The 13,338-nt window shown below is 43.2% G+C and overlaps 1 protein-coding gene across 1 annotated transcript in view; it reads left to right on the forward strand.

The window, feature by feature from the left end:
• Window positions 1–13,338, forward strand: part of LOC134397009 (ovostatin-like) — a 70,673-nt gene that overhangs the window by 17,993 nt on the left and 39,342 nt on the right. The window contains exons 4-12 of the mRNA XM_063123619.1: window positions 645–697; window positions 2,119–2,139; window positions 4,039–4,207; window positions 5,913–5,997; window positions 6,382–6,493; window positions 9,676–9,790; window positions 9,938–10,047; window positions 10,686–10,844; window positions 13,007–13,249. Coding sequence (XP_062979689.1) covers window positions 645–697; window positions 2,119–2,139; window positions 4,039–4,207; window positions 5,913–5,997; window positions 6,382–6,493; window positions 9,676–9,790; window positions 9,938–10,047; window positions 10,686–10,844; window positions 13,007–13,249 — 1,067 coding nt within the window. The remainder of the gene's footprint in view (window positions 1–644; window positions 698–2,118; window positions 2,140–4,038; window positions 4,208–5,912; window positions 5,998–6,381; window positions 6,494–9,675; window positions 9,791–9,937; window positions 10,048–10,685; window positions 10,845–13,006; window positions 13,250–13,338) is intronic.

A 13,338-nucleotide genomic window follows, 5' to 3' on the forward strand; every position in this document is an offset into this window, starting at 1 on the left:
GAGAGAGAAATCCCTCCCGAGGGAAAGGCCGGGATGCAACATGCGCCGCCGCCGCCACCTCTTCCTCCCCTTTGCCCTCCGCTGCCAGCAACAGTTTGCCTCTCCAAGGAGAGCGCGGGGGAGATCCCCAGCCACACCAAGTGGCTGCGTGGAAGGGGGTGGCGGAGGAAGCAGGCTGGAGACACACGCGCACACACACACACACACACACACACACACAGACATCCGGGCCCTTTGCACATGCCTCTTCCTCCCCCCGCTCTTTGCTAGCCGGATCTACACAAAGACTTTCGGGTGGCTCTTACCCCGGCAGCAGGAGGCCTGCGGGGAGGCGGAGGTGGCAAGGACGCGGCCGGTTCCCCAGCCGCCTCCTCCTCCGCCTCTTCCTCCGTCTCTTCTTTCTCCGTCTACACCATCGTTTTGAGGGCGGACTGGAGGCGCACGCAGGCGACTTCAGTACGACGTGTAGATTCTCTCTTAATTTATAGCTGAACCAGAATTAGAATGCAGAGTTTTAAAGCCCAAAGCTCTATTCAGTAGACCCCATTTTTTGCTGGAATCCAGCTACCCAGAATAAGAGCTCACATTTCAGTAAGAAATAAGCAAATGAATTTTCCTCAATAACCTTTCAATTTTCTTCCCAGTGCTCATTCGAGTTGTTGCTTTAGATACAAGTTTCAAGCCAGTTCCTGAGATTGTAAGTATATGGTCATGAGGGGGGAAATTCAAAAATCTCCTTACTTATGTTTAAATCTTTGGGAATCATCGCATAGAACCAGTGTGGTGGCCATCAAGTGGCTGAAGTGTTGGACTGAGAGTTGGCAGATCCAGGTTCTAGTCCCCACTCAACCATGAAAACCCACTGGGTGACTTTTGGCCATGCGCAGACTCTCAGCCCAACAGGATTCTGGTTGTGAGGATAACTTGGAGAGGATGAAGACTATGTACGCCGCTTTGGGTTCCTTGGAGGAAAAAAGGCGGGATATAAATGTAATAAATAAATAATAATAAATAAATAGAATCATAGAATAGCAGAGTTGGAAGGGGCCTACAAGGCCATCGAGTCCAACCCCCTGCTCAATGCCGGAATCCACCTTAAAGCATCCCTGACAGATGGCTGTCCAGCTGCCTCTTGAAGGCAGCTGGACAGATCTAGTTGCCGAAGTTATAATTACAGTACTGAAGTGCAGACTGAACTGGGACCTCCATTCTCCCTCTCCCCACCACCTCTTTCTATATGGATAGGATGCCCTTCTTATAACAAAGGCCAACAAAGTAAAGAAATACCCAAAGTCGGAGGCAAAGTCTTGTGGTCCAGTGTTCACTTAGCCTGATAGACTGTAGTAGGTTTCTGGATGTAAGTCTGGATGAGACCATATCAACCGTGAAGCTGATGGTGTGATTGTTGGCCAGTTCCTGCCTCTCAGCCTCAGACAGTCTTTGTGACCCCGACGACATGCTAAACCACAGTGGTTAAGCATTTTGAGCTAAACATTATGGCTTATTGTGTCATGTGAGCCATTCCTAATCATGATGGCTACATAACCACAGTTTAAACATGCTCACTAACCATTTACTGCAAAAGGGTTAGTGGCCTAACCGTGGCTTAGTGTGTTGTCTGAACAGGGCCACTGTTTAATATATGTTACCAATGCAGGCAGGCAAACATTTGAAAAACTAGAATTACTTTCCTCTTCTTACTGATTATTATAGTCTCATTATAAAATGCATTTTCCATTCGCTCTAACAAAGACAGGATCATTGTGTATGGCTGTCTCCTTGTAGGAAGCATATTTTTTCCTAGACGCATTTGCTTATCCTCATGCTGTAGTGTTACAGTTTTGGACGGCATTGGTGCTTGGGCTGCAAATCCCCAAAGAGGGCTTATTTCTAATGTTGCTCATTGCCAGCAAAACGGGTCCCTGTGTTCTTCCACCATCACTGAGACCTGAATAATTCTCTTCCACATATTTAACAGAGCTAAGCTGTGCAGTTTTCATCCAGTGTTAAAAATCATCCCTGTCAAAATCTGCCTATTAGGAGTTCTGCTGCTCAACTTTAATAACTTAAAAAATATTCTTCAAATACTAACATTTCCTCCCCATTCATCTCTTTCAGTATCCTTTGATCACCATCCAGGTAAGAGACTCTCTTTTTAAAAATACCGTGTGAAGGTGAAGCCACTGACTCTGAGAGCCACATGCGGGTGGGCGTGGTGAGGATTGTGTTTCCTTACCATGGCTTCTCCAGCCCCATTTCTGTCCTTCATTACAAGTAAACAAAGACCATGTGGCCCGTTCAGGGGCTGTTTTTATCGCACCGCTTTTCCTGCATGCAGCAGGAGGTCGCGGCACGTTCCACTTTTTTTAAAAAAAGTCAGATTAAAAGGGGTCTATTTTGTGATGGAAAAATGAGCAGAAGGAGGAAGATGTCGTTGTCTAAAGGACGCACAAACATCTAAGTGGGCAGTACCAAGAGTGCGATTTAGCACTTGTCTGATTGGCTACGAGACTAAATATGTTTCTTGGAAGCATGTTAGGGATTTTTAAAACAAATAATACTTGCTATGTGTATGTATGATTTTCATCAGGACCACAGAGGGAGCCCCCCACCCCTTTCCTTACCCAGCTGTCATCCCTCTTCGCCTTTGGAAAAAAGCTCCCTTGGTGTAAATAGGAGCTTTATTTCTATGAGTAATAGCAGTGTGGGATGGGAGTGGGATTTTTGTCAGGATTATGGCTGGGAAGGGGTACAAAAAAAACAACCGGAATGAATACAAACAATCCCCTAAAAATTAATACCAAACCAACGGTTATGAATATGTATAATGTACAAGGCGAAAAAATTAAAGTTGATTGATACAACTTCTAGGGGAAAGAGGCTTAATAAAAGTAGAAAAATAAAATTTAAAAAGAAAAAAGGAGACAAAAAAGGAAAAGAAAAGAAACAACAACAAACCTAAATCATAAATGTGCTGAATTCCTTCATTTGTTGCCACAATGTCCATATATTCAGAGTTGAAGCAGGCAGACCTTGTTGTACATTCGGTTGTGATGCATATTGAATGAATCTCCCCCATATGGCTTTGAACAACGTTGATTCTGATTTTCCTTGAATTTGAAGCAAGTCATAAGTTATTTTTTCTGACATTGCCACAGACCGTATGTTTCGAGACCATGCAGATAAATTCTAATTGTCCAACTATTAGCTCCCCAATTGCGAATTGAGAGAGCTTTTTAAACGCTTTACCCAAAAATGAGTATTGATGTACATTAGGTGCATATAATGAGGCTAATGTAATAGGTTGGGCCATCAAGCTTTCCTGCTAGAAATAAATATCTTCCGTCTGCAAGTTCAAATGCTTTGCCATAATAATTGCTACTCCTCTAGCATGATAAGTCCCACTCACTACATACTGAGACCCAAAATATGGACGAGGTAAGAGTTTTTTCCCTGACTCACCTGCTTTAAATGTTTCTTGTAAAACGACAATGGAGGGCTTACGAACCCAAGATGATGATGATGATGATGATATATTTATTTGTTACCCGCCTCTCCCTCTGGATCGAGGCGGGGTACAACACAAATAAAACACCATAAAATACATAAAACTAATTCAAACATTTAAAACCAGTGCATCATTAAAAGCAGCACACCATTAAAAAAAAAAAAAGATCCGAAACTCTCCGTATCACTTTAAATAATAATAAAAAAATATATTTTTAAAAAAATGGCTGGGAAGGGGTTATAAATCTCCTTCAGCACCTATAAAAAAAGAGCAACCCCTGACTAATTTACGTCCCATTCATTTCAATGGGTTTACTCTATGTAGGTTTTATATTGGATTTGCCCGTTGTGTACATATATGTGGTCTTTGTTTGTTTGGGTTGGGATTAAAAGATTACACAGATCATTAAATGATTACACAGACCCCATCTTTGGTCGTTGCTGACCACTTGTCTAAGTTCTTCCAACTGTAAGCAAGTGTGTAGCATCTTCTGCTTCCTATCTGAACTTGCCTTTATTCTGCACTTCCAGGATCCCCAGAACAACCGACTATTTCAGTGGATAAACGTAACATCCAGGTTTTCCATCATCCAGCTCTCATTCCAGTTAATTTCAGAGCCAATGCTGGGGAACTACCAAATCATGGTGGAGAAGAAATCAGGAACAAAGTTCTATTATTCTTTTAGTGTGGAAGAATATGGTAAATATTTTCATCTTCCATTTTCTAAGAAAATAGTTACAGAAGAAATTGCTGGAATTTCAAATGGTTAGTTTTAAAAGAAGGGTCTGGTAGAAAAACTTGGTTATGGCTCCCATGTGCATGCGTTTCCAGAATCCGTTGGGGCGGGGTGGGGGATTACCATGCACTTACATTAAAACACAACTGGGACCAAAATATACCTCAAATTAAGTTCTGTTGTGCTTTTTAATCTGTGACTGAATATTCCCTGCCTCTTGCCAGGGGTTTAGAGAACAGAAAGAAAATAATCTAAAATCTTAATTAAAAATGAAATGGCAAAACACTCAGTGAGTCAGCAATAAATGAGTCATACATTAAAATTTAAAATGGCAACTCACCAAATGGCTTTTTGAAAGAGAAAAGTCTTCATCTGTCTCCTAAAAGCCAGTGTGGTGTAATGGCTAAGGTGTTGGACAGGGAGTTGGGAGATCCAGGTTCTAGTCTCCCCACTCGGCCCTGGAAACCCACTGGGTGACTTATATTTACCTGAAGTTAGGTGGCGCTGGAGCTCTGGGGGTGGGGTGGGGGACATCTGGTCGCCGCCATCAGTGTGTAATACCTGCTCTCAGGTATCCTTTGTCCTGCATACCTGCACTTAACCTTTCCCCTATATGGTGAGGTCTGGATTTGATGGGATTAACTCAGTTGGTGTTCTTTGGATCTGACAAGGCTAGGGGGCTGGGAAAGTGTCTACATGCTGCTTGCATGGGGGTAAATGGAGTTCTTCACTGGGGGCATCTGGCCACTCCCCCCTCCCTGCCTTGTGCACCCCATTACGTTTTCTAGGTGTGTGTGTGTCAGGGGGAAATAGACACTCCAGTTTTTACGTCACTATGCCCTCACTGACTCCCTGTCCCACAATCCCCAGACCTCCAAGACCCCCTTATTTGCCCAGATCCTGAAAATAGAGTACAATCTTTCTCACCCTTAGGCCCTGGGTTTTTTAAAATTCTTATTATTGGTTCTTCTTTGTTTATGCCTGCCTGTTTCCATTGTCTTCTCAGATTCCTGTTTTGTACCTCAGTGTTGCCTACCTTGTCCTATGGTGTTACGACCATTCCAGCTCTTAACCAACCTGTTTAGTACTCCTTTCTTGCTGCCCACAGCAAGCGTTCCCTCCTGACCTTAAGGCCAACCAACCCCTTTGTGTCTCAGTTCTCTGCCTCTTGTGCCATTTTCCACTTTTCCTTGCGCTCATGTTCTTCGGTGAACGGCCTACCCTGCACTCTTCCTTCAGGCTCAGGTTCCTACACCCTTTAGCTTCCCTGTGTCCTGGGCCTTCTTCTTAGCCAACTCCACAGGGTTATTCCTGCCCCCCAAAGGGTCCTGAATGTGGTTTAATCTCAAGAACAAGAGAGTTAAATTATTCCTAAACAGTGAAGTATCAACACAAAGTGGGGGGAAATCCTAAAATCAGAGTGAAAAGATGTGCAAAAAATATATTCAAATAATATAATGAATGATGAAGGCTTTTCAAGTCAACAAACAACAACAAAACATATTTTCCTGAAACATTCACAACTAAGGCAAATGTTTCAATAATAGTATTGAGGAGCTGCTTCTCAATTTCTCTTGCCCCTCACACACACACAAAAGTATTCAACAATGCAAACTGAGTCGCTGCAAAAGTATGCAGAACGTGTCTTTTTCATTTCTCTCTCTCTAGTGCTACCAAAGTTTGATGTTACAATCAATGCACCAAAAACAGTCTCTGTAGAGAATCCAGATTTCATGGTGAAGGTGTGTGGCATGTAAGTATCAAGCAGAAGAAAACGTTCCTAAGGAAGTCATTGCTAATCAATGTATGGCGGTACAGAATTTATGTCAGTAAACAAAAGTCACCTGACAATTGTTGAGGCAAAATTGAGTATTTATTATTTATTTATTTATTACATTTTTATACCGCCCAATAGCTGAAGCTCTCTGGGTGGTTCACAAAAATTAAAACCATAATAAAACAACCAAGAGGTTAAAAGCACAAATACAAAATACAGTATAAAAAGCAGTAGGAGCATTTGGCAGGGAAAACATACGCGCCCAAATAAATGTGTGAATTTGGAATGCTCTACTTATTTCCAGTTCTTATTTATGCCAAGGCTGTCTTTTCTCTAATATCGTGTTCCCTTCCTCTCTAGGTACACCTATGGGCAGCCACTTGAGGGAAATGCTCAGTTCAGTGTATGCAGAAATCTCAACTTTTTTGGAAACTGCAAGAGGGACCCCATCTGTGAATCTATTAAGAAAGAAGTAAGATGTGTACCCTCTTATCCTTTTATGTGCTTATGCGGATAGGCCCTCATCTCAGACCTCCTCTGCTCATAGACTGAACGTCGAGCAGGAGTAAGATCATGCCTATTGACCCTGTATGCACATATAGCTTCTTCCCACCCATCTGCTTCCTTCGGATTATCCCCGTAGTGCTAAGCTTTCGCCATTGTTGTTGTTTTAGCTTCTGGGCGACAGCAATCCTTTGCATACCAGGAAGTGAGTTTAAGGGGGGAAATGTAAAAAATCATAAAAAGTCAACAGATGACCCAACTCAATTTAAATTTGGTATGCTTAAAGCTCTCTCTAATATCTATTACTGTGCCAATTTTGGTGTCTTTATCTTTAAAGCTTACACAAATGTAAGCATTTGTTTAAAATCCTGCTCCTGCACCCCAGCAGCAGCTCGGAAGATACGCTCAGCTAAATACAGCAAATCTTTTTGCTTTATTGCACAATTAAGGCAGGATGCCTGGGAGTACTTCACAATCAAAGCAGGTTATAAGGTGGAAAACTTCTGAGTCCTTTGCATGCAATTTGCAGTGATTGCACAGTATAACGCTGGTGTGATAAAGCTCATAGAAGCCCCTCTTGCACCTTCGATTGGATGCAAGGAGGTCACGGGGCACGGCCAGCCATCATGTTTCTCCTTTTCATATAAGCATGGCGAAGGTTTGAACAGGGTTATAGTCACTATTGCCTGGACTTCCCAAATGGTTATTGGTTCAGCAGAAGCATGCATGAGAAATGACACTTGGAGCTGACCTTCTGTACAAGGAAGATTTTTGTCAATATGTTGTCTTCATACTTTTCGCTCTTTTAGGGGTGCTGCAAGAACAAGTACAGTACTGATATGTCTAAGAATTAGAGCGTCAGACGGGGAAATCGCATTTCTCCACTGTGGCTTTTTGTGTCCCACAGTAGGGATGAACAGCTCCCTCTTTCTTCACACAGGGGAAAGAAAGAGGAAGCAGCAACGACCACATGGCCCATTCAATGGGTGTTTTTATTGCGCTGCTTTTCCTGTACACAGCAGGAAATGGCAGCAAGTTTCACCTCAAAAAAATAATAATTGGATTTACCAGGTCTTATTTTGTTGTGGAAATAGAGCAGAAGGAGCAGGAGACACATGGGAGGTGGATGGCATCATAAAAAAACTATGCTTGGCCAGTAACAAGCATGCGATAAAATGCTTGTCTGATGATGCTTATAAGAACATAAGAAGAGCCCTGATGCTGGATCAGACCAAGGGTCCATGTAATCCAGCACGCTGTTCACATAGTGGCCGAACAGCTATCAGCCAGGGACCAACAAGCAGGACATGGTGCAACAGCACCCTACCGCCCATGTTCCCCAGCAACTGGTGCACACAGGCTACTGCCTCAAATACTGGAGATACACACAACCATCAGGGCTAGTAGCCATTGATAGCCTTTGCCTCTAGGAATTTATCCAACCCCCTTTCAAAGCCATCCAAATTGGTGGCCGTCACTACATCTTGTGGTAGTGAGTTTCATAACTTAACTAGGCGCTGTGTGAAGAAGTAATTCCTTTTATTTGTCCTGGATCTCCCACCAATCGGTTTCATGGGATAATGACCCCTTTGGGTTCTAGTATTTTGAGAGAGAGAGAAAAATGTCTCCCTATCCACGTTCTCCATACCATGCATCATTTTGGACACCTCTATCATGTCTCCCCTTTGCCTCCTTTTTTCCAAGCTAAACAATCCCAGTTGATGTTACCTTCCATCATAGGGGAGATCCTCCAGCCCCTTAATCATTTTAGTTATTCTTTGTTGCACTTTTCCAGCTCTATAATATCCTTTTTTAGGTGTGGTGACCAGAACTGTACACAGTATTCCAAGTGTGGTCGCACCATTGATTTGTATAAAGGCAGTAGGATATTGGCCATTTTATTCTCAATTCCTTTTCTTATAATGCCTAACATGGAGTTTGCCTTCTTTACAGCGGCCGCACACTGGGTGGACTTTTTCATCGAGCTGTCCACAACAATCCAGAGATCTTTTTCTTGTTCAGTCACCACCAGCTCAGATCCCATCAGGTTATACTTGAAGTTGGGTTTTTTTGCCCCAACATGCATCACCCTACACTTGCTTACATTGAACTGCATTTGGACGCCCACTCTCCCAGCTTAGAGAGATCCCTTTGGAGCTCTTCATAATCCCTTTTTGTTTTAACAACCTTAAATAATTTGGTATCATCTGCAAACTTGGCCACTTCACTGCTCACTCCTAATTCCAGGTCATTTATGAACAAGTTGAAAATAATTGGTCCCAATACCGATCCCTCTGGGACCCCCCTACTTACTTCCATCCATCGGGAGAATTGACCATTTGTTCCTACTCTCTGTTTTCTGTTCTTTAACCAGTTACTGATCCATAAGAGGACCTCTCCTCTTATTCCATGTATACTAAGTTTATTCAGGAGTCTTTGGTGGGGGGCTTTATTAAAAGCCTTTTGGAAGTCCAGGTAAACAACATCCACCGGATCACCCCTGTCTACATGTTTGTTGACCCTCTCAAAGAATTCTAGCAGCTTAGTGAGACAGGACTTGCCTTTGCGGAAGCCGTGTTGATTCTTCTTCAGCAGGACCTGCCCTTCTAGATGCGTACTAATTTTGTCTTTAATAATGCTTTCAGCCAGTTTACCTGGAACAGATGTCACACTGACCAGCCTGTAATTTCCTGGATCCCTTTTTGAAAATTGGTGTTACATTGGCCCTCTTCCAGTCCTCTGGGCTCAGAGGCTGAGCTTAGGGACATGTTGCATATTTTTGCGAGGAGGTCCGCAATTTCATATTTGAGTTCTTGGAGAACTGTAGGATGGATGCCCTCTGGGCCTGGTGATTTATTTGCTCCTTGGCACGGCTCCATGAAATCAATAATGAGTATCAGCCTAAGCAGCTGGGCATTCTGATCCAGAGGCAAACATTGAGCATGTATTATATAGTGGCCTCTCTTGGAAGATATTTCTATTGTACTGTGGCCGGATCTACACTACTGCTTTAAAGCGCTTTATAACAGTTTTATCGCGCTTTAAAGCAGTAGTGTAGATCCGGCCTTTGTAGAATTGGGCCAAAGCCTAAGCAGTGCCAATGGATTTTCTTGTTCATGTTGGATTTCTCCCTTCCCTTCCTTTTATCAGCTGAGCGAGGACGGTTGCCTTTCCTATGTCTTCAACTCTAAGACTTTTGAGCTTAATCGTTCAGGCTACTGGATGAACCTTGATGTGAAAGCCATTGTCACGGAGAAAGGAACAGGTAACCCTTTGCGTTTTATCAAAAATGCTGCTGGGAAGACAGCCGTCATAAAAATAAGTCTGATAACTAATTTGCTATATTTAAGTAAGCTGAGACCTTATTAAACTCAAGACTGATTACCATTTTTTCCCTTACGCTCTCACACAGGGGTACAGATTGACCGTTCAACCTCCATTTCAATTTCTCGGGTACTGGGGAGGGTGACGTTTGAGAATATGGACCAGGATTACAGAAAAGGAATTCAATATTGTGGGCAGGTAAACTGAGAAGCTGAGAATGTTCCAACTAAAATGTTTGACTCAAGAGACGGGTGAATAATTTCCAGGTCTTTGGGGAGTATTATAGTGAAACCTGTTAACTGGGGCCTCATCTACACCAAGCAGGATATTGCTATATGAAAGCGGTATATAAAAGGCAGGAGCCACACCAGGCAGGATGTAACGGTAGAAAAGTGGCATATGGTATATGTGTCCAACAGTTGCCAGTGTACCACTATAAAGCAGTCGTGTGGCTCCTACCTTTTACATACCGCTTCCATAGTGCAATATCCTGCTTGGTGCAGATTAGGCCTAGGTCATTTTAGGCAACCACTATTCTTTCAGCCTCAGTTATGCCCCTGCAGTATAGGGATGATAATACTGACTTACTTTAGAGGGCTGTTGTAGCAGTAGCTAAGATAATGTATATGAAGCACCTTGAACATTTGAAAATCATTCGATAAACGTTGACACGAATCAGAAGTTCTCTTCACATGTGAATCGTTTGAGGAATTTTAAGGAAACCAAAATAATTTCTGTAAGACTAGGATAGTATATTGTGACACTTAATTACACATGCCTAAGTGCTGTATCAGAGATTGACTTAGAACGCATCTGGGGTTTTGCTTTCCCTTCAGCTGAAACTGGTTGGTGTTGATGACTCGCCCCTCGCAAATGAGTTGGTCCAACTGCTACTCAACAACAAGAACGTGGGCAATTACAGCACCGGTGCCAATGGCATGGCGCAGTTTTGCATTGACACTTCAGAGATCTTGAGTCCAGATTTCTCTCTCAGAGTAAGTCGCCAACAGAGCCAAGGTGGGAACAGGAAGTCGTTGCCAGGTAAAGGAACAGCTTGCACCAGTTGCCGGGGAACATGGGCGGGAGGGTGCTGTTGCACCATGTCCTGTCTTGTTGGTCCCTGGCCAATGGCTGCTTGGCCAGTGTGTGATCAGAGTGCTGGGCTAGTTGGACCCTTGGTCTGATCCAGCATCAGGACACTTCTGATGTTCTTATGAGCAGATCCTCTCCCCTGATTTTAACCTGCACCCAAAAGGATGGAACAGCATTCCAGTGACAGTGTGTGCCTGTAACTGATTACAGCCTGATACTTCTTATCAAACTTGATTCACAGAGGTGTAGACATGCAAAGAAAAAGCAAGGATTTTTTAAAAGGATCTTTCAGAGGAACAACATTTTACATTAATACAAAAAGGCCTGTCTCTTATTGCCAATTTCATAAAAACTGACACAGGGTTTGACCCATTCATCTCATTCTCTTGCATTAACTTGATCATCTTTCTGACCTCTCTCACTTCTCAAAGCCATTAATCAATGGGTTTTTTAGGCTGCCTCCACTGAAAGGCATCACCCTTTTCCTCCAGAAATTAATAAAATTATATATGAATGTGAGGGTGCGATTGCATTCATCCTGCTGTGGAGCTCCCAGAGGCATCTGGATGACCACTCTGCAAACAGAATGATGGACTAAATAGGCCTTTGCAAGGCTCTTCTTACGTTCACTTACCTGCTCTTTAAATCCATGTGGGTAGTTGATACTAAACGGGTACTGGAGTTATTACAATAGCTGTACAAGTACCTGTGGCGTATTTCACATCTCAGAACATGACCTTGAACTCTGGGGGAGCTAAAAGGGCAAACTAACCAGGATATGCAAATGTGTGTGACAAAGCTGTGTAAAGAAAAGCAATTTTGGGACAGGGTAAGATTTAGAATGTTCCTTCACATTTCCCTCCCGTGGCTTTGCCTCCTGCTTCTCTCCCACAATAGCAATGAGCGGCTTTCTCTTTCTTCACACAGGGAAGAAAGAGGAAGCAAGTAGTGACCACGTGACCCATTCAGTGGGCATTTTTATAGCACAGCTTCATTTCATTTTCATTTCATTTATTGCATTTTTATACCACCCAATAGCCGAAGCTCGCTGGGCGATTTACAAAAATTAAAAACTACAACAATATTTAACAATGTACAAATCAACAATATCACAATAATATTCAAAATATACTAAATGCACATGTACAGCAAAACAAACCAGGTAAGGAGGGGGAAAAGCCTTCAGCTCCAGCCTTGCTTTAATGTCTCCAGGTGGGGGGAGGAGGGGAGCAGGTGGAATAGCTCACCATTGATGGTCCAGCATTTCTCCCCTGAAGCTTCTTCTTCACACAGCAGGAAATGGCACCAATTATTGTCAGAGCCAAGAAGAAATGGGTTTTCTGGGTCTCACTTTGAAGCATGAAAAACAGGAGGATGGGGGCTACGTCGTCAAAATGGCCTGCCACGATCTGTGAGGGGCCAGTCATGAGCGTGCAATAGAACACTCACGTAAAGACTCTCTTGCAAGGAGGAGGAGAAAGAGACGGAGCAGCAGCAGCAAGTGGTGGAAGGCGGAGTGCTTTATGTCATTCCTACCCACCACTTCTCATCCCACAACCCCCGCCCAGGGCTGGCTTCCAAATGTGTGTTTCTGAGAGCAAACTTTCTTGCAGTAACATGGCAGGAGGAAGCCACTGAGGTGATTGCAAAGAGGAAAGGTTAATCATTCCTCTCCCCCTGCACTGCTCTCGGATCCAAGGTTTTCCTTCCCAATGCTGCTTTTCTCACCTTTAAAAGGTGTTGGGGCTTTGTTAAACCTGCAGTGTGTAGAGTTAGGGAGTGCGTAAAAGGAAATGCCTCCAAGAAATCATTTACAGCACAGTCTCATACATGTCTCCTTAGAAGTAACTCCCATTCACTTCATTGAGCCTTGTGCCCAGGTAAGTGTGTGCCGAATTGCAGCCTTAATCAAACTGACCCTGTGTACAGCTTGTAATCTGAACCAAATGACTCTGAGTTACCTGATTTCCTTTATTAAAAAATAATAATGTGAATTGTACTGATTTCTACAGGCCACAGTGAAATGCACCTGTCCTTACCACCACTCCACTCCTTCTCTCCACAGTTAATCTATCAACCCCATGAGAATTGCAACAGTGATGGCTGGTTATTGCCCTACTACCCAGAAGCCTCGCATTCAGTCCAGCGCTTCTACTCCAGGACAGGTAGCTTTGTGAAGATACACCGAGTGTTTGAAGACCTGCCCTGCGGCCAACGCAGGCCAATCAAAGTGTCCTACATCTTGAACAACATCCAAGATAACACTGAGGACGTAAAAGGAGGGGATACTGCAACCTTCTACTACATTGTAAGTACCAAATCACTGCACAGTTTTATTTAGAGCATTTTCCAGGGTAAAAATGTGATGGTGATTATTTTATTTATTACAAAGGGAAG

This window comes from Elgaria multicarinata, chromosome 3, assembly GCF_023053635.1.
Source record: "Elgaria multicarinata webbii isolate HBS135686 ecotype San Diego chromosome 3, rElgMul1.1.pri, whole genome shotgun sequence".
NCBI classification, from domain to species: domain Eukaryota; kingdom Metazoa; phylum Chordata; class Lepidosauria; order Squamata; family Anguidae; genus Elgaria; species Elgaria multicarinata.